At 42.4% G+C, this 18,894-nt stretch overlaps 1 protein-coding gene across 1 annotated transcript; it reads left to right on the top strand.

The window, feature by feature from the left end:
- The first annotated feature begins 3,605 nt into the window (after window positions 1-3,605).
- On the top strand, window positions 3,606-12,827 carry LOC123053342 (ATP-dependent DNA helicase Q-like 4A). Its single transcript, XM_044476804.1, has 25 exons — window positions 3,606-3,816; window positions 4,532-4,903; window positions 4,987-5,044; window positions 5,458-5,853; window positions 5,970-6,140; window positions 6,234-6,364; window positions 6,460-6,823; window positions 6,908-7,039; window positions 7,396-7,482; window positions 7,555-7,688; window positions 8,048-8,168; window positions 8,332-8,483; window positions 8,552-8,687; window positions 9,480-9,603; window positions 9,675-9,745; window positions 9,808-9,876; window positions 9,960-10,070; window positions 10,163-10,321; window positions 10,412-10,492; window positions 10,677-10,838; window positions 10,965-11,017; window positions 11,610-11,709; window positions 11,788-11,879; window positions 11,957-12,034; window positions 12,136-12,827. Exons 2-25 carry the CDS (start codon window positions 4,710-4,712, stop codon window positions 12,563-12,565), a joined length of 3,606 nt encoding a protein of 1,201 aa, XP_044332739.1. The 5' UTR covers window positions 3,606-3,816; window positions 4,532-4,709; the 3' UTR covers window positions 12,566-12,827.
- Window positions 12,828-18,894: the final 6,067 nt, after the last annotated feature.

Genomic DNA, 18,894 nt, shown 5'->3' with positions numbered 1-18,894 from the left:
AATTCAAATTGGCAAATAATCCGATCAAATAAAATGTTAAAGTGAAAATTAATAATATTTAAAGTAATTTAAGCATTACTTCTCCCAGCTAGTTGCCTATTACCATGCATGTAGGACCCGCAATTCAACAAATATTGTACAAATCATTTATCCGAACACAACAAATAAATTCAAAATGGTATATAATCCAAATCCAGCGACTAATCCGATCAACTAAATTGTTAAAGTGAAATATAAATAAAATTAAAGCAATTTAAGCATCCTTTCTCCTAGCTCGTTGCATATTTACCATGCATGTAGGACCCACAATTCAACAAATACTATACAAACCATTTATCCGAACACAACAAGTAAATTCAAATTGGCAAATAATCCAAATGCAGCGACTAATCCGATCAAATATTGTTAAAGTGGAAATAAATAAAATTAAAGCAATTTAAGCATCCTTCTCCCGTTAGCTACCTATTTCCCATGCATGTAGGACCCACAATTTAACAAATATTATACAAACTATTTATCCGAACACAACAAATAAATTCAAATTGGCAAATAATACAGATGCAACAAGTAATCCGGTCAAATGAATTGTTAAAGTGAAAATAAATAAAATTTAAAGCTATTTAAGCATCCTTCTCCTAGCTAGCTGCCTATTTCACATGCATGTAGGACCCACAATTCAACAAATATTATACAAATCATTTATCCGAAAATACAAATTTTTAAATTGACAAATAATTGAAATGCAACAACTAATCCGATCAAACAAATTATAAGTGAAAAATAAATAAAATTTAAAGCAATTTAAGCATCCATTGTCCCAGCTAGCTACCTATTTCTCATGCATGTAGGACCCACAGTTCAACAAATATTATACAGACCATTTATCCGAACACAACAAATAATTCAAATTGGCAAATAATACAAATGCAACAAGCAATCCAGCCAAATGAATTGTTAAAGTGAAATAAATAAAATTAAAGCAATTTAAGCACTCCTTCCCCATTTAGCTACCAATGATGATCAATAAGATCCTCCATTTAGCTGATGGTGGGAAGCCCGGTCTTTAATCTTTCGATGCGCCTTAAGAAATGCTTGAATGTGATTTGGGTTCCTGTGAGGCCTGACTAGTCTACCATTAGGTTCATAGTCAATGGGCCCTCACACATGTCTCTCATCCTCTATAATCATGTGTGTAGGATAACACAACATGCCATGGTATTTGACAGGATAACCTTGTTCTAGAAACGAGCAGGCACCGGACAACTGGAAACCTTGATTGTGGCACTCCAAATGCCCTCTCAATGTATTTTCTCTGAGCTTCTTGCGTATTGGCGAAATGCTTATGTTTCCTGCTATCAGGCTTATGAATTGCCTTCAGAAATGTAGACCAAGATGGATAGATGCCATCTGCTAGATAGTAATCTTGGTCACACCGATGACCACTCACCATGAAGGTGCAAAGTGGATACCTGTAATTAGCCTTGCAAATAGATGCGATCTTTGCAAAACATTGGTTTCATTATGAGATACATGCAACCCAAGGTAGCAATGCCAGATCCGTAGATCTCCAGAGGCAACAACTTTCAAAATTATTGTTGGCCCCTCCCGGTGAATTGGTCGTGCAAGCTGCAGGGCAATTCTTTCACTTTTAGTGCATATAGCCAACACTCCCTAGCATCGCAAGGCAACCTTTCCTCCATGCATCTCTGGAATCCTGGCCCTGTCCTCGACATTAGGTGCTCGCAGATATTGCTCTCCATAAACATTCACTACAGTTTCAGCAAACACTTCCGTGCACTCGATGATTTCATTTTGACCACGTGAAGAGTGTCATCCATTGAACCTGCAGGGGAGTCATATGCAAGCATCTAAAATGTTGCAATCATCTTATGAAAATGGGAAAAAGCAAGAAGACCGGCGGGCATTTCTATGTTGTTGGAAGAAAGGTTTAGTGACTTGCATGTCGTCGAGAATTCGACAAAACAATCGTTTGATCATGCGGAGCATTGCTGGAACACATATTGCGGGAAGGTACAACCCGACACAAAGTAGTCTGCATCAACCAATCATGACCTTTGATTATGTCCCGACGAAATGTCACGCAACCAACCCGCAATCATACATGCTCCCTATTCTTTTCGGTGGATGATATCCATTCATCGACCATCAATATGACCTGTTAGGAATCTAGGAAGATAATGGTGGATGGACTCAAAGTTAACGCTTAGTAATTGAATGTTTTTTTGACCAAAATTTGGATTTGTTTAACAATATAGTCATTATCTGCTAATCGTGTGGTCCAAATAAGCCCAATTTTTTTAGAATACTAATAGAGAGATGTACTACTTACTGGATTTGCTCTGTATTTTTTCTTCAAAATATACAATTTTGAAAGAAAAAAATCGGTCTATCTAGCAAAATAGCCAATTATATCCCCATCCAAATAAGCTTAAAAAATCGAAATCACAAATGGGCACATTTTTTCTCAAAAATACCACATTCATGCAAAACAAGAAACATTCACCGCTTGTTTTTTAGGCCTAAAATACGTTTTGTTTCTCCCGTATGACAAGCATGTGTGCTAAGTTAGTTGGATATGTGACCAATCCTTTTTATTCTAGCTGTTACCTAGCGATTCGAGTTCGACTCCTTTCACGAACTATGATTTTTTTAAGAAATACATGTAATTTTATTCATACTCATAACAATTTTGGAGAGATAATTCAATACTTGAGTTAGTGAGCTGGCTCCGCAATAGTAGAGATTTTTTTAAAGTGGAGGACAGGCAGTTAAAGCCTCCGGAATCATCATTGATATGACCACGTCTTCTTTCGCGTCTAACATTTCAGTGCAGGCCAGGCCAGACCCTGACATGTTTTAAGTTTCATGTGGGTCAAGATTTCGATGCAGGCCAAACATCTAGCATGCCTGACTGAGGTATACGCAGGCTACCAAACGCCTCCTTGATAGAGACTGTACTATAATGTATATATTCTGTGTGTTGTGCGAACCAAACTATGGTTTGATGATTAGAAGGGCAGTGGTATCCCGGCCCATCAGAGTTAAAGTCCTAAAATTGACATTGGTGCTCGCATTTTCCTGTATTTATTTCAGGTCTTCCGACGAGGTGCGTTCAGTGGGAGGAGACGTACCCGTCGACTACGAAGACGTCTCTAACGACTTCGTCAATCTCAAGATGATGTGTCAGCCCAATCTTTTGGAGGTTCTCATAGGAATAGGGTGTGCATGCGTTTAAAGAGGTGAGTGTACGTGCGTATATATGAGCCTCTTTGTTTATACTGTGTTCAGAAAAGAAATCTTTCTATTGTATGGCGACACTCCATACCAAGCAACACTACAAATTTACCCCACAATACAGAAATTTCTGCTCGCTACTTTTTTCTTTACAGAATTTTCCAAACACTGGAACACGAGATGAGAATCACCAAAATGGGCAACGGAATCACACTCGCACTCCTGTACACGCGCAAACACCCTTTCACACACAATCTACCCGTTGAAACTTGAGCACCGTTGCGAATACCCGGCACGGATCTTAACCGCCGATCCAACGGCCACCGCGCTAACCAGAGGATCACCGGATTAGAGGGGTGCCGGTTCCCTAATTCGTTTCCCTCCACGGGGGAGGTTTTCAATTTCCCCGTGTACCATATCCCGCGCGGCGGCTGGCCATTCCCTCCGCACAAACCCACCCAGATTTCCTTCCCCATTCACCAAAACTAGGGCTCGGCCTCTCGCTCTCCCTCTCCGGCGCGCGCGCGTACGCCTCAGCCTCCGCGGCCTCGTCGGTGCCAGGTGATCTCACTGTCCCCGACCCAGTCGCCTCCCGTCTCTGCAATTTTCCGTGTTTTCCCGGGGACCCTTCTGGTGGGAGTTCACGCGGCACCGCGGCCGCGGGATCTCTAATCGTGTTCGTGGCTGGGAGCGGCGAGGAGGGGTTGTTTTCGGTCCTCGGGCGGGGCTGACTGTACGGTTCGAGGATAGGGTGTTCGACGGAATGCCTGCCTCCGGGGGGAGGGCTTTGTTCAATTTCTTCCCAGCCAAAACGTAACCCTGCGTGTGTATGGCATGTGCACGGCCAAAAATGCATTGATTTTCAGCCCTCTCGATAATTTGAACAGAATCATGTCCGCAAGGCTGCAATTGATGGAATATGGCTCATCTCATTCTTTATTTCGTTGCGGAGCACACGCCTGTTTTAGAACCGCTGCGATCGACGGGATAACTGGACTTAGTCTCCCTTATCTGTTTGTTTCCGCATTTTCTGTGAGCTCTGATGATGGTTGGTCAAAATCCTAATATGGATAACATCTTTAGCTATACTATTTTAAACCAGCTTTAAGTTATTTGTAGCTTGTCTTCAGTAAAGTCTTTAGCTTCTGATATGATCTCACTGTGGCAGTTGCTAACGCAGGCATCGTTAGTGATGTATACGTGATTCACCATCATTTGCAAGCTTAATCCTACATGTTTTGTTTCTTACTCTGTTTCTTACATCATATTGTTGTAGGGGTGCAGCTAAGTTATATCTATCACACAATTTGAGGCATTTTCAGACTGCCCGCACATGCTGGCAGAACCACGCAAGTGCTATTTACACACCTCAGTTTGGTTTTGGCTTCTGACCTTGTGAGATCTCATCACCAAACATTCAATAGCACTTCATGCCCTAATTACCATAGCAGCGAATGCAAGGAAGCAACAAGCTGAACTCTGGCTCCAGCTGCAATGACAAGCCTCCAAAAGTCAATTGGCCACATCATGCAAATGCTATACAAAGCTCCCTTAGCAAAGATGACTTTCTGAGTTCAAGCTTTCTGTTCTCTTTACCAACACAAAGGGCAAATCCAGAAGCGAACTGCAATACAATGCTTTCTTTAAGGTATAATTCTGTTATATGCAATTAGTTGATCTTATCCTAGAGACAGTTGTTCACCGCATCAGCAACAAAACTCATATTCCCAGGTCCGCTGCTTGTAAAATTCAAGGCCCAGAACGCCTTCAAGTTCCATGGATCGAGAAGGTATGGCAATAATACTGTAACATGCTATGAATCATCACAGAATGCTTAAAAATGCTATAGCTACACGATCACTTCGACCTGTAGATTTTGCTAATCTTACTGTAAGAAGCAGTTTTCTTTCAAAACCATGTTATAAAAGCTATTAGATGCTTGTTTGTCTTGACTAAGTGCAAAACTAGGACAGTTTGTTTTTAAATTTGTTAGCTGTCCACTAAAGGCGCATCGCATTTTGTTGGAGTTAGGACTGGTTAGCCACTTGCTGCATGCCTGTAAATTCAATCCTGGCTTGTCTTTTACTTCCAGTTTATCGCTTTGCTGAAAAAAAAGCATAAACCTTATGGCCACTATCTAAAAAGTTCAGTGTGTTCTGTTCATTTTTGTGTGGTTATTATCTAATGACACTTCTATGACAGGCCTGGCGTTCTGTGTGTAACACCCAGGTGACCTGTAAGAATTATTTAAGACCTGGTTTATCTGCAAAGGTGAAAGATTGTGGCAGGGATTTTTCTCCTATTTATGCAACAAATTCTTCATATAATGCCAACAAATCGGATAATGTGCCGAAAAGTACAATTCCCTCTCAGGAAAGTCTGCATCACCGCACTGAAAGTGGTGTCCTGGAGCAAAATAACAGCCATCGGCTGGCAAGCACCTGTACAACGGTTTACCAGAGCAACCATGTGGTTGGAACAACATATCAGAGCAGTTTTGCCAGAACTGATGCTATGTCATGCCAGACTGTTCCTGTTGCTGATAACATGTGTGCTGATGATAAGTTAGATGCCATGGATGATGACGAGATTCTGGCGGTAGGTGCTTTAATCCGATAAATTTGATATTTTATCTACTGAATTATCTTCCCAGAATTAGATGAACATACCATCTTATCATATCATAATTGGTGACAAATCTAGTTATGTTCCAGAGTATTGATGTGGACCGCATAGTTATGGAACATTATGAAGCAACAAATACACCCAGAGGGTTAGCATCCCGGCAAATGTCAACTCCATCAGGAAACAAGTGTAACTTCACAGGTTCAGATGATAATAGTTTACCACAAGAACTCTCTGAAATTTGTAGTCATGGTTACAAGGTAAGCAAAGTATTAGTTGAATCATCATTCATGCTGTTCAGGTAGTAGCTATTTCAGCATGTTAACTCACAAGCTAATACCAAACTTGTGCAGCTAGCTTTTTGCCCAGAGCTGAATTATCATTTGCAAGGGATGAAGGATCAGTTGATTGCAGTATCCAATAAACTTCTTGATGGTTCTGGAGAACTCAATCCTCAACATTCTGAAGAGCTTCGTCAACAGCGGTTTGGTTCTTGGGCCTACTGATTATTTTTGTGTATATTATGAAGCTCGGTTTACCAGTATTAATACTGATATTTTCTGTGGTTATACACTGCAGTGCACATCTAAATAAACAGATCCAGATACTTGGGGATTATATGGCGAGGCCAACCCAAGACGATGAGCGGCAGAGATCACACTCTATGGCCTCCACAACAGCTGCAGAAGGGCATCACCCCCCTATGACCCCAAGCACTTTTGTGGACAATAATAGATCCCAATCTCAGTTTTATGATATGAATGCACCCTGGGACGGTGGTTCATGCTATACTCCTGCTCCATGTACCTACATGGATAGTAACATACCGTTAACATCAGTGCAGAGAGATTACACCCGTAGAAATATAGATATTAGCTACACCGACGGTTCTGGTGATAAGAAGTGGAGCAGCACAGATTTTCCATGGACCAAGGAACTTGAGGTTATTTATTTTCTTCAAAATCAACTGTTGATTACTTCATTAACATTGGCTTATGACAGTCACTAAGTTTGACTGCATCTTCAGGTCCACAACAAGAGAGTATTTGGAAACCGTTCTTTCCGCCCAAATCAGCGAGAAATAATTAATGCCACAATGAATGGTAGTGATGTTTTTGTTTTGATGCCAACTGGTGGTGGAAAAAGTTTGACCTACCAGGTAATGAACCATGCTTCTACAAATTTCCGCCCTTGTTTGATATCATATTTGAAATACTGTATACACCTTTTGACTCTTCAGTGGTGATTTTTGTGAATTTGTTACTCCTTTGCCTTTTGTTTTTTCTAGTGCTCACATATGTATGATACTACTGGCCAAGTGGTACGTTTAAGTTTTAAACATGGAAGATGAGATAATTTCTAAAAGAGTTTGATCAGATAAGTATTATGAATTAATTAATCAATGGTCTTGCAGGGAATTAAAACAATCCAATTTATTCAGCATTGACTGCTAACTCCATCTGCAAGATTGTATTTCCTCAAATTAGCACTGAACACTCATCTATTAATTTGCAGCTTCCAGCTCTCATTGATGAGGGCATAACGCTAGTAGTTTGTCCTCTTGTTTCACTCATCCAGGACCAGATCATGCATTTATCACAGGTAATACATTATCTCATTTCCTAGAACATATTTCTTGATTTTTTTTGACCACTCACCTCCTGTCTGGAGCAGGCAAATATTCCTGCAACTTACCTCAGTGCCAACCTGGAATGGACAGAGCAGCAGAGAATATTAAGAGATCTAATGTCTCCTACATCTACATGCAACTATAAGCTACTATATGTTACTCCAGAAAAAATAGCGAAGTAAGTGGAATGTCGTAAATTCCACATCACAGGTCTGAAGTAGTTATATTTGGACTTGGCTGCATCATCTCTTAATTGCTGTTCAAATTATCCTTTTGCAATATACTGTAACTTCCATACTTATTTAATATGACCTGGTGGGATTGTTTAGTAGTTCACTTTTTCCAGATCAAAATTAGCTGTTACAGTTCCTTTTTTTACCTAACATCTACATTTGAAATCCCTGAATGCACTTAAGGCTTAAGCTCTCTATTAGTCCCTCACTTGTACAGTTATACTCTTCTCTGTCAGTTTATCATTTAGGTCTGTTCTACTATCAATGTATTTGGTAGTAACTGGTAGCAATTTCCTGGGTACAGGAGTGATGCTCTACTGAGACAATTGGAAATTTTATATTCACGAGGTTATCTTTCCAGAATTGTTATTGATGAAGCTCATTGTGTAAGCCAGTGGGGCCATGATTTCCGACCTGATTACCAGGTACTTTCGATCAGGAAGACATATGTTCATGTCAAATACTCCCTCTGTTTCAAAATATAAGACGTTTTTTGACACTCTGATAGTGTCGAAAAGCGTCTTATATTTTGATATGGAGGGAGTAAGAGACAATCATTGGATATAACTTTCGTACATGATCTCTCAGCATTTAGGTCTCTTAAAACAAAAGTTCCCAGAGACACCAGTCCTGGCCTTGACAGCAACAGCAACTGCGAGTGTTAAGGAAGATGTTGTGCAAGCTCTAGGCCTCGCAAACTGTGTTGTTTTCAAACAGAGTTTTAATCGTCCCAATCTGAGGTATGTCTGTCAGAATATCTTGACATACAACTTCGACTGTGCAAATCATCTCAGCGCAAGTTTTGCAGGTATATTGTGATGCCCAAGACAAAGAAATGTCTCGAGGATATAGATTGCTTTATCCGCGAAAATCATCCTAAAGAATGCGGCATCATATATTGCCTTTCAAGAATGGACTGTGAAAAAGTGGCCGAAAAACTGAGGGTTACTTCTTCAGACTTTAAGCTGTTCACTGTTCAAGCATGCTGTGTTCTCCTTCGATATTTAATATTGTTTGCTGGAGCAAATCCGTCCTTACCAATCTTTTCATTCTTCTCATGTGTTTTCCACCTTTTGCTAAATATAGACGTTCAATTTTATTTTGGGTCAATCTTCTTGTTTATCCTGATTCGTGAGCACCTGTCTCTACACAGATGTCTTTACCACTACGGAATATAGATGAACACACATGTTAGTGAAAAAGGGCTCCATGTTTTTTTTTGTGTCATTTGGGCCCCATATTTGTAAAAGGAATCGCACTTTGGGTTTAGTCTCCGTTCGGTAAAATTAGTTACACATGTTGGTTTGCGCCATCAACAATCCATACCTGACTTAGGTTTCATGCGTAAACTAATATAGATGCACCAAATCTTAAAATTCTGGTGAGATGTTTCGAAAGTTAATACACAACCATGTTGAATATAGTTGGTCTCTTAACTCAAACATGCTGGATAGAGAGTTTGGTAGTGCACAGCTCATGATATTTTTGCCCAGATTTACATGTAGCAGTCTCATTATGTGCTCAAGTGGGAGCCATGTCAGTACCTGATGGTTTTAGAGTGCATAAGTTGATGTCAACATTTTAATTGTGCTAGTCTGATGATGTGATAAATCCCAAGGCTGTAAGGATTTAGTCAGAAAACAGAAATTGGATGGGCTATGCAAATTTGAAGTGCTTAGCATTTGAACTACTGACCTGTCTGACTAATCTTGTCTGTTTCCTGTTTATTGACACAGGAATATGGGCACCAAGCATCACACTATCATGGTAACATGGAGCCTTCTGATAGAGCAGCTGTTCAGAGGCTATGGAGTATGGATAAGATAAACATAATCTGTGCTACAGTTGCATTTGGGATGGGTAATGTGATCTTTGAAACATCTTCAAATGAATTATTTATCTGCGCTCCATGTTAATGTTCGAATTTGCAGGTATCAATAAACCCGATGTCCGTTTTGTTATTCATCATTCCCTTCCTAAATCAATTGAAGGGTACCATCAGGTAAGAAGTTTGCACAGGAAACTGCATGATTTAAGCTGGTTCATGACCGAGTTTTCTTTTAGGAGTGTGGACGTGCTGGTAGAGATGGACAGCGCTCATCTTGTGTACTGTATTATAACTATTCTGACTATGTAAGTCTAGTGGTACCTTATATTGTCAGCCCGTCATCTCATCAGTCATCACAAACAAGTAATTTTCTTGTCAAATTATCTAGATTCGTGTCAAACACATGATCACACAAGGATCTGCAGAGCAAGTAAGATCAAGCTCTTCGTCCTCACATGGGCAAGCACTTGCAACACACAAGGAGAATCTCTTGTGCATGGTACAGATAATTCTATACGCATTTTGCTCGTCGAGGTGTAGTTTGGAAGCCATCATAACCATGTATCCCCCCCCCCCCCCCCCCTTCTACAGGTTAGTTACTGCGAAAATGATGTGGATTGCAGACGTTTACTACAACTGATCCACTTTGGAGAGACATTTGATCCATCACATTGTTCAAAAACATGTGATAATTGCAAGAAAGGATTGAGATGGATTGAGAAAGATGTGACCAATATTGCTAAGCAATTGGTAGGTGCCTAAGTAGATAGCTGTGCCCTGCCTCCTGAACACATGCACACCTCACTGTGAACTTACATCTCCATCTTGTTGCTTTTTTAGGTTGAGCTGGTCTTGACGACAAGGCAGTCATGTTCGAGTTCTCACATTCTTGAAGTTTACAGGGGTTCCTTGAACCAAAATGTATGGCATTCTGCTAAACGCTCGGAATTATTGTTCTGAAGTTCATTAATTCTGTTACTTGCTACCAGTGTCAACTTACTTTCTACAGTCTGGATATCGTGCATCTTGGCTTCTTGCTGGAGAAATCATGGTGAAACTACATTCTTGCGCCTAGATTGTAAATCTTGTCAACTATTGCATTTAGGTCAAGAAGAACCATCATGATATTTTGCCTCTTCATGGGGCTGGGAAGAATCTAGCTAAAGGCGAGGCAGCAAGGGTACTGCGGCATCTAGTAACTGAGGGAATACTCACTGAGGATGTCAAAAAGAGTGATACGTATGGATCAGTATCATCTGTTTTAAAGGTAGCCGAGAGAATACACGATCCCTGGTTGGTTTATTACTTTATTTTTGAGATGATTTTTTGGCAACCTTCTTGTAGCTGCCTTGGTTTTATACATATGTTTTCCTTCTGTTTTTTTGTTGAGCAGGCGAATCAGGTTAAAGTTGGTGGTCTTCGCTCTGGCAAACAGATCGTCCTTAAGTTAGTTTTCTGCCTTTAACATGTTATAAAATTTATTGGATGTTCTGCATTTGTCTCTTCTCTTCAAGTTTGATTTACATATCTTGCTTTTATTGAGAAATATTTCCTTTTTTGTGTGACCATACAGTTCTTTTTCATGAGTTCGCCAAAAATCTTTCTAGGGTCCATCATTAACTAATAATGTCTTTTAAGTGATGGTTTTATGGCAGTATCAGTTTGCACTTCTAAATTTAGTTTGCACAATATGATGTTACCGACAATCTGATCTTGATTTGTAGAACTGAATATATATAATGTCAAATGTCATTATAATTGAGACTTCATTGAGTATGATGATTTTTTGGCAGTATAAGTTTAAACTCATATTGCTTTTTTGCACAATGTAATGTTACCGACAATCTGATCTTGAATTAGAACTGGATATGTAATGTCAAATGTTATCAACTGAGACTTAGTTGAATGCACTTGAAGTTGGAAAGTTGAGCTTTAAAGTTAAATCAGGATATCACATACCAGAGTACTTTCTTTAAATTTAAATTTCATTTAATACTCCAAACATCTTGCTTATAATGATTTGTATGTTATTTTGCAGGTTTCCCACTGCTGACAAAGCCCCGAAGATGGGGAAACTTGATGAATCATCAATCTCACAAGTCAATAAGACTGTTCAACGGCAGAGTGAAATGGATGAGGTAGTTGGTCATTAGTTATAGTAAATCCTCTTGTGTGTATTTATTTTGGTTCATTCTAAAGGCTATTCTCAATTGCAGAATTTTTCATCGCTGCTCTATGAAACTTTAAGAATCCTTAGGTCTCAGATAGCGGAGGGTACTGCAGGATGTGGTGTACACCACATATTTAAGTAAGTTTCATGTTATACCTTCAGCTGTGCAAGGACTTGCTGACTGACTTCTGACGTGGTGAATTATTCATGTTCAGAAATGAAACACTGAAGGAAATTAGCACTCGGATACCAAGGACAAAAGAAGAACTTTTGGAGATAAATGGCATCGGCAAGTAATGACTCTAAAAACAATATATTCAGTGCACATTGTAAGGTTGGCAACGCAGCTCTGGGAACTAAAGCAAGCATTACTCACCGTTTTACATACTTTCAGGGTGAAGCTCAACAAGTACGGGGATCGTGTACTTGCAACCATAGAGGAGTTTCTCAACCAATTTCCAAACGGAAGCAAGAGAAGCAGCAGCAGCGGCGGCAGTAACGAGCAAAATGAGGCCGTGAAGAAGCGAAGGGGCTTCCCCGCCATTCACACGTCTGGTAACGGCAATGACTTTGAAGAACGCACAGTTCAGTCCAAGAAACACACGGGAAAGACACGAAACGGCAAGCAGGGAATACCTGATGCTGCAAGCGTGATCCAAGACGTCCGCTACATAGATGTTGACTTGGACGGATGCGAGGAGGTGGATGAGCTGTGCAGCAGCGTCCAACAGCCTCTGGCCTCTGGTAGGGTTTTGCCCAAGTGGACAGCCGGTGGTAACGCCACCACACCTAATATATTTGAAGAATTTAAATACACCAACTAGGCTTGTAGGCATCTAAGCCTTTATATATATAGGTCTCGTGTTTCAGGGTAGTTCTTGTAGGCTGTAGCAAATGTAACATGATATTCTTCTGTGGGGTAATCTGGATTCGGTGGACGTGGAAATGTATGTACCACGCTGCAGTAATAGACGAGTGTCTTATCGGAACTGTCTGATGCTCCCCGTTCCTGGTTCTCCTGTAACTGAATTCCCTGGAACCACAAAAATCCTTAGAATGGGATTCCAACTCAGCACCTTTTGTTTTGAGATTTCGAGAAGAGTTGCCCTTTGGAGAGAACTACTTGCCGACAGAGGTTGCTTGATTATGCTGCATCTTCAATCTTGGTGTACCCGGGTGTGGATTGTAGCAGATGTGGCTTCTGTTTGAAGCCGTCAGTTAGCTGTCTGTTTGTTGATGCATGTTGCCTGTTGCTGTTGGCTGTTGCTTGTTGAACCCTGAAGCAGGCTGCATTTGCATGTGCCGTCGCGGTATGTTCTGCGAGACTGCAACGGCCTAGCTACCTTGGGCAACCAATGCAATTTTTGTATTTGCCAATACGCAGGTGGCATGTTCCATTCGACCAACATGCTCGCTTTAATATGACAGCGATCTCCAGGTGTGTTTGTGAAGCAGTAGTACTAGCAGTACACTTTTCTGATTTGAAATTCTCATTTCCTCGAAAGAAAATATCGTTTGAAGATGCTCTTCTTTTCTTAAAATACACATTATTATTAAAGGGAGATATTGGTCGCTTTTCTTAACCCGATGACAGGAGCTGCGTCTTTATTTTTCTCGAGTCATTTCGGTGACAGGTCCCGGCCGGAGACATCACCGTCCCTTTGAAATCACCAAAGTCAACCGATCAAAGGCTCAGATACTACTCTATCACACGACATGTCAAACGCCTCCGGTTGATTTGTTGGAGTAGTGACGCGAGATTGGATAACGACGCGCGAACCACCGAACAAGCCTGCACGTCGTCTGCATAAGCTTCCCCCGCTTGCTCGCTTTCCTCATGGTTTTTGCTCCTTCCACGGACGCGAAAAATATTCGAGAGAGCGGCCTGCCTCCGGCAAACGACCCCGATTCACGTAAGCAGCATCCAGCGGCCCCGGTGGTGGCACAGGTCTGTCCCGGTCGGCGCGCTGTGGGGTGGAGTTGAGTTGTACCCCCTCCATTCCTCAATACAGTACCCCGCGTTTTTCGAGATCTAAATTTGATCATAAATTTAGTCAATAAGACCGACTGCGTCGCGAGCAAAAAATATACCATTAAATTTGTATAAAAAAATGAATTTAATGATATAATTTTTAAACCCTCCGCAGTCGGTCTAGTTGGTTAAATTTATGGTTAAACTTAAAGGAAAACAATCAAAACATGGACGCACTACATTGTGAAATGATGGAAGTATCATTTTTGAAGTAAGAGTAATTAGAAAATGGTCTTTGACTTTTATATAAGTTTATCGGAATCAATGTTTTAAATAGCGGGCTATGGCATATAGCGGCGACCCTTAAAAACAGCTATAGCGGGCTATAACGGCAAATTGTACATGAAATCATTTAGCGGCAACATGCTCAAACAGCTATAGCGGAGCTATAGCGAAGCTATAGCCGGCTATTTAAAACTATGATCAGAATGTGCCTACAAGTTGTTGCACAAGGCAAAAGCGGGGCGCTGGTGGAAATATTGCGAGAGCGTTTTTGACAAGAATTTAGATGCACAAGATTAAAAGTAAAAAAGAGAGCAATGAAAAGCCATGGAAACTGCAGTACGGTGAGGCATTCTCACATAGTACCCACTAGTATGTACTAGCCATACCTGCGCGGCGGCCGCACCCCTTTCATGCGTCATTACGAAATGTGTCGCATCATAGTAATATTGGGTTGCTAATCTTTTGTGACTAATTTGGACTTAAGACAAAAGATGCATTTTTGCAATTTGAGGGTTACAATAAGGCAAGCAATCTATAAAGTCAAATTTGAAAACATAGATTTATTGATCACATAATCGATATATTTTATTTCCTCTGTCCCATAATGTAAGACGTTTTTTCACATTGCTACACTCGTACTAAGATGGGGCGCGTTATAGATTGAACATGTTACAATCATTTATAGCTTATATTTTCTCGGGGAAGAAAAACAGATTGGTTGTGGTGAGAGAGATCCAAATGCATGTCATATTTCACGTGCATATGCAAAGGAAGCTCATAAGATCATCCTAGCAGAAGAGCATTTTGCTTCACCCATCCCAATATGCTTATGATACTCCCTCCATTTTTATATACAAGGCAACTATGAAATATACGTTTTACATTAATACAAAGCCACCAACAGTAATCGAGGAAATAATTAATGATATTTCCTCGTACTAGTAACCTGTTTAATACTTGCATGTATGCAGTCATAATGACACTAGCTACTCCCTCCACTCAGTTTCCTTGCATGCATGTTGCGTATTAATGATCCCAGCAAATATAAAGAAAAGTTGGCTTGTCAAGTATGCATTAAATTTTACCTTGTTACCTGTAATTTGAGTTTGTGGCCTTGTATATAAAAATGGAGGGAGTATTTAGTCTTGTACACGGGATATTGCCGATCGGCTCAACTGCCAACTGGGTTCCTTCCCCACGTCTTATTTGGGGATCCCCATCAGTGACTCGCACCTCTCCGTACGACGGTGACCAAGCTCCAACGGTACGTTGAACCCTGACAGGGCAGATGGCTGTCGAAGGCGGCACAGACGGTGCTCATTAACTCTTGCCTCTCCAGGCTGCTCTTTCATCATGAGCTTCTACAGCCTCCACGAGACCCTTCATCATGAGATCGCCAAATATCATGCGAGATTCTACTGGGCGGGGAAGGAGATAAGCAGAAATATCATATGGTGAGCTGGCCTGACATTTGCATACCTCGCGACCAGAGCGGGCTCGGGATCATGTCGTCCAAACGCATTGCCCTCCCAACCCGGTGGTTGTGGCAGATTGCAAATGGGGAGGGCGGCCTCTGGCTTGACATCATTCGGAATAAATATCTCCGTGGTCAGCCGCTCGCCTTCTATCAGTGGTCTGGCGGCTCGCAGTTCTGGCAGTCCATCATCCAGCTCCTCCCGGTCCTTCGCATCGGGACTTCCATCACGGTGGGGACGGGTGCTTCGACCCTATTCTGGTTCGACAAATGGGCTGGGGATCACCCATTCGCCGCCCTGTTTCCGGGGTTTTTCTCCATAGCGGTGGTGCCTAATGTGCCCGTCCAGGTGACCCTTATTGACTTAGGGCGTCTTGCATTCAGAAGGCCGTTTGGACCACTGAAGTTGGCAGAGTGGTAGGACCCCTTGGATTGCATCGCACTCCACTCCCCGGAGGTGGATCAGCCGTCCGATCAAATCTCCTGGCACTTGGATCCCTCCGGTCGGTTCTCCACCAAGTCCCTCTATCAGGCCATTGCACCAACGCCAGCCCCTGCGCCCTTTACCCAGGTTTGGAAGATTAGACTCCCCCTGGAGATTCGGATATTCCTGTGGCAGTGGATCCGGGGCCGTATTCCCTCTGGCATGGAGGTGATCAAGCGGAATGCCCTGGTGACGGTCTCTGCCCCCTATGTGGGACAGAGGAGGACTCGAACCACATCTTCTTCACATGTGTGTCAGCATAATTCCAGTGGATCTGCTTCCAAGATGCTGTTGGCGGGCGTTGGTGCACACAAACTTCCCCGATCTCTTCGAGGAAATCCAGGCCACTCACCATCGCATTCGCCACATTAGGTGGCCGGGCATCGAGGTCCTCACATGGACGCTCTGGACCGTCCGCAATCGTCTTGTCATCTAGCGCGTGCCTCTCCGCCATACCACTAACGCAACTTTCAAAATGTGTGGTTACTTGCAGCTTTGGTGGCCGCTTAGCCGCCCCCGGACTGAGACACCATCAACATCATCATTGCAGATCTTCGCGCGATGGCTCTCCACTTGGCGTCTGATACGTCTCCGTCGCATCTATAATTTATGATTATTTCATGCCAATATTCTATAACTTTTATATACTTTTGGCAACATTTTATATTATTTTTGGGATTAACATATTGATCCAGTGCCCAGTTCCAGTTCCTGTTTGTTGCATTTTTTCTACAGAATACCCATATCAAACGAAGTCCAATTGCGATAAAAATTTATGGAGATTTATTTTGGAATATATGTGAATTTTTGGAAGAAGAATCAACGCAAGACTGTGCTCGAGGGACCCACTAGGCATCAGGTCGCGCCGTGGTACCTAGTGAGCACCTCATAGGTCGGTTGCTGCCCTTCTTTCGCCGCAAGAAATATAATATCCGGAAAAAATCGTGTTAAAATTTCAGCCCAATCGGATCGGAGTTATGGATCTCAGGATATTTAAGAAACGGTTTTCGGCCAGAAAATAGGAACGGGAAACAGAAGAGAACAAAGAGAGAGAGATCCACTCTTGGAGGGGCTCCCACCCCTCCGCCGCCATGGAGACCATGGACCAGAGGGGGAACTGTCCTCCCATCTAGGGGGGAGCCCAAGGAAGAAGAAGAAGGAGGGGGCTCTCTCCCCTCTCTCCCGGTGGCACCGGAACGCCGCCGGGGCAATCATCGTGACGACGATCTACACCAATAATTTCGCCGCCATCATTACCAACTCTCTCTCCCCCACTATGCAGCGGTGGAACACCTCTTCTCCCCGCTGTAATATCTACTTAAACATGGTGCTTAATGCTATATATTATTTCCCAATGATGTATGGCCATCCTATGATGTTTGAGTAGATTTGTTTTGTCCCATGGGTTGATTGATGATCGTGATTGGTTTGAGTTGTATGTTTTATTTTGGTGTTGTCCTACGGTGCCCTCCGTATTGCGCAAGCATGAGGGGTTCCCGCTGTAGGGTGTTGCGATACGTTCATAATTCGCTTATAGTGGGTGGCGAGAATGACATAAGTGTTGGGGAACGTAGCATACAATTTCAAAAAAATTCCTACGCTCACGCAAGATCTATCTAGGATATGCATAGCAACGAGAGGGGGAGAGTGTGTCCACGTACCCTTGTAGACCGAAAGCGGAAGCGTTTGACAACACGGTTGATGTAGTCGAACTTCTTCTCGTTCCGACCGATCAAACACCGAACGTACAACACCTCCGAGTTCTGCACACATTTAGCTCGATGACGTCCCTCGAACTCTTGATCCAGCAAAGTGTCGAGCGAGAGTTCCATCAGCACGACGACGTGGTGACGGTGATGGCGAAGTGATCCGCGCAGGGCTTCACCTAAGCACTACGTGAATATCACCGGAGGCGTAAACTGTGGAGGCAGGCGTCGCACACGGGTAACAATGTTTGTTGTGTGTTCTAGTGGTGCCCCCCTTATAATTTACCTATATATATATATATGTTGGAGGGGAGGAGAGGTAGCCAAGGGAGCGCCCCAAGTAGGTGGAATCCTACTTGGGCACCTCCCAATTCGGCCTCCCCCTTTCCTATTCCTATTCGGAGTAGGAAGGGGGAATCCTATTCCCTTTTTCCTTTACTATTTCCCCTTTCCTTCTCCAATTTGGCCAGCCCATATGGTGAGGGGGGGTGGGGGGCGCACCAGCCCCTTTGTGCCTGGTGTGTTTCCCCTCTTGGCCCATAAGGCCCATATAGTTTGTCGGGGGTAGCCCGCAACCCCTTCCGGTGACCCGATACGTACCCGGTAACCCCAGAACACTTCCGGTGTCCGAATAATATCGTTCTATATATGAATCTTTACCTCTCGACCATTTCGAGACTCCTCGTCATGTCCGTGATCTCATCCGGGACTCCGAACAACATTCGGTCACCAAATCACATAACTCATATAATACAAATCGTCATCGAACGTTAAGCGTGCGGACCCTACATGTTCGAGAACTATGTAGACATGACTGAGACACCTCTCCGGTCAATAACCAATAGCGGAACCTTGATGCTCATATTGGCTCCCACATATTCTACGAAGATCTTTATCGGTCGAACCATTATGACAACATACGTTATTCCCTTTGTCATCGATATGTTACTTGCCCGACATTCGATCGTCGGTATCTTCATACCTAGTTCAATCTCGTTACCGGCAAGTCTCTTTACTCGTTTCGTAATGCATCATCCCGTAACTAACTCATTAGTTACATTGCTTGCAAGGCTTATTATGATGTGCATTACCGAGAGGGCCCAGAGATACCTTTCCGATACTCGGAGTGACAAATCTTAATCGCGATCTATGCCAACCCAAAAAATACCTTCGGAGATACCTGTAGAGCATCTTTATAATCACACAATTACGTTATAACGTTTGATAGCACA

The sequence above is a fragment of the Triticum aestivum genome, chromosome 2D (assembly GCF_018294505.1).
Source record: "Triticum aestivum cultivar Chinese Spring chromosome 2D, IWGSC CS RefSeq v2.1, whole genome shotgun sequence".
Taxonomy (NCBI): Eukaryota; Viridiplantae; Streptophyta; class Magnoliopsida; order Poales; family Poaceae; genus Triticum; species Triticum aestivum.
Note: the sequence above shows the minus strand (reverse complement) of the source record. Positions and strands in the feature narration are given on the sequence as shown.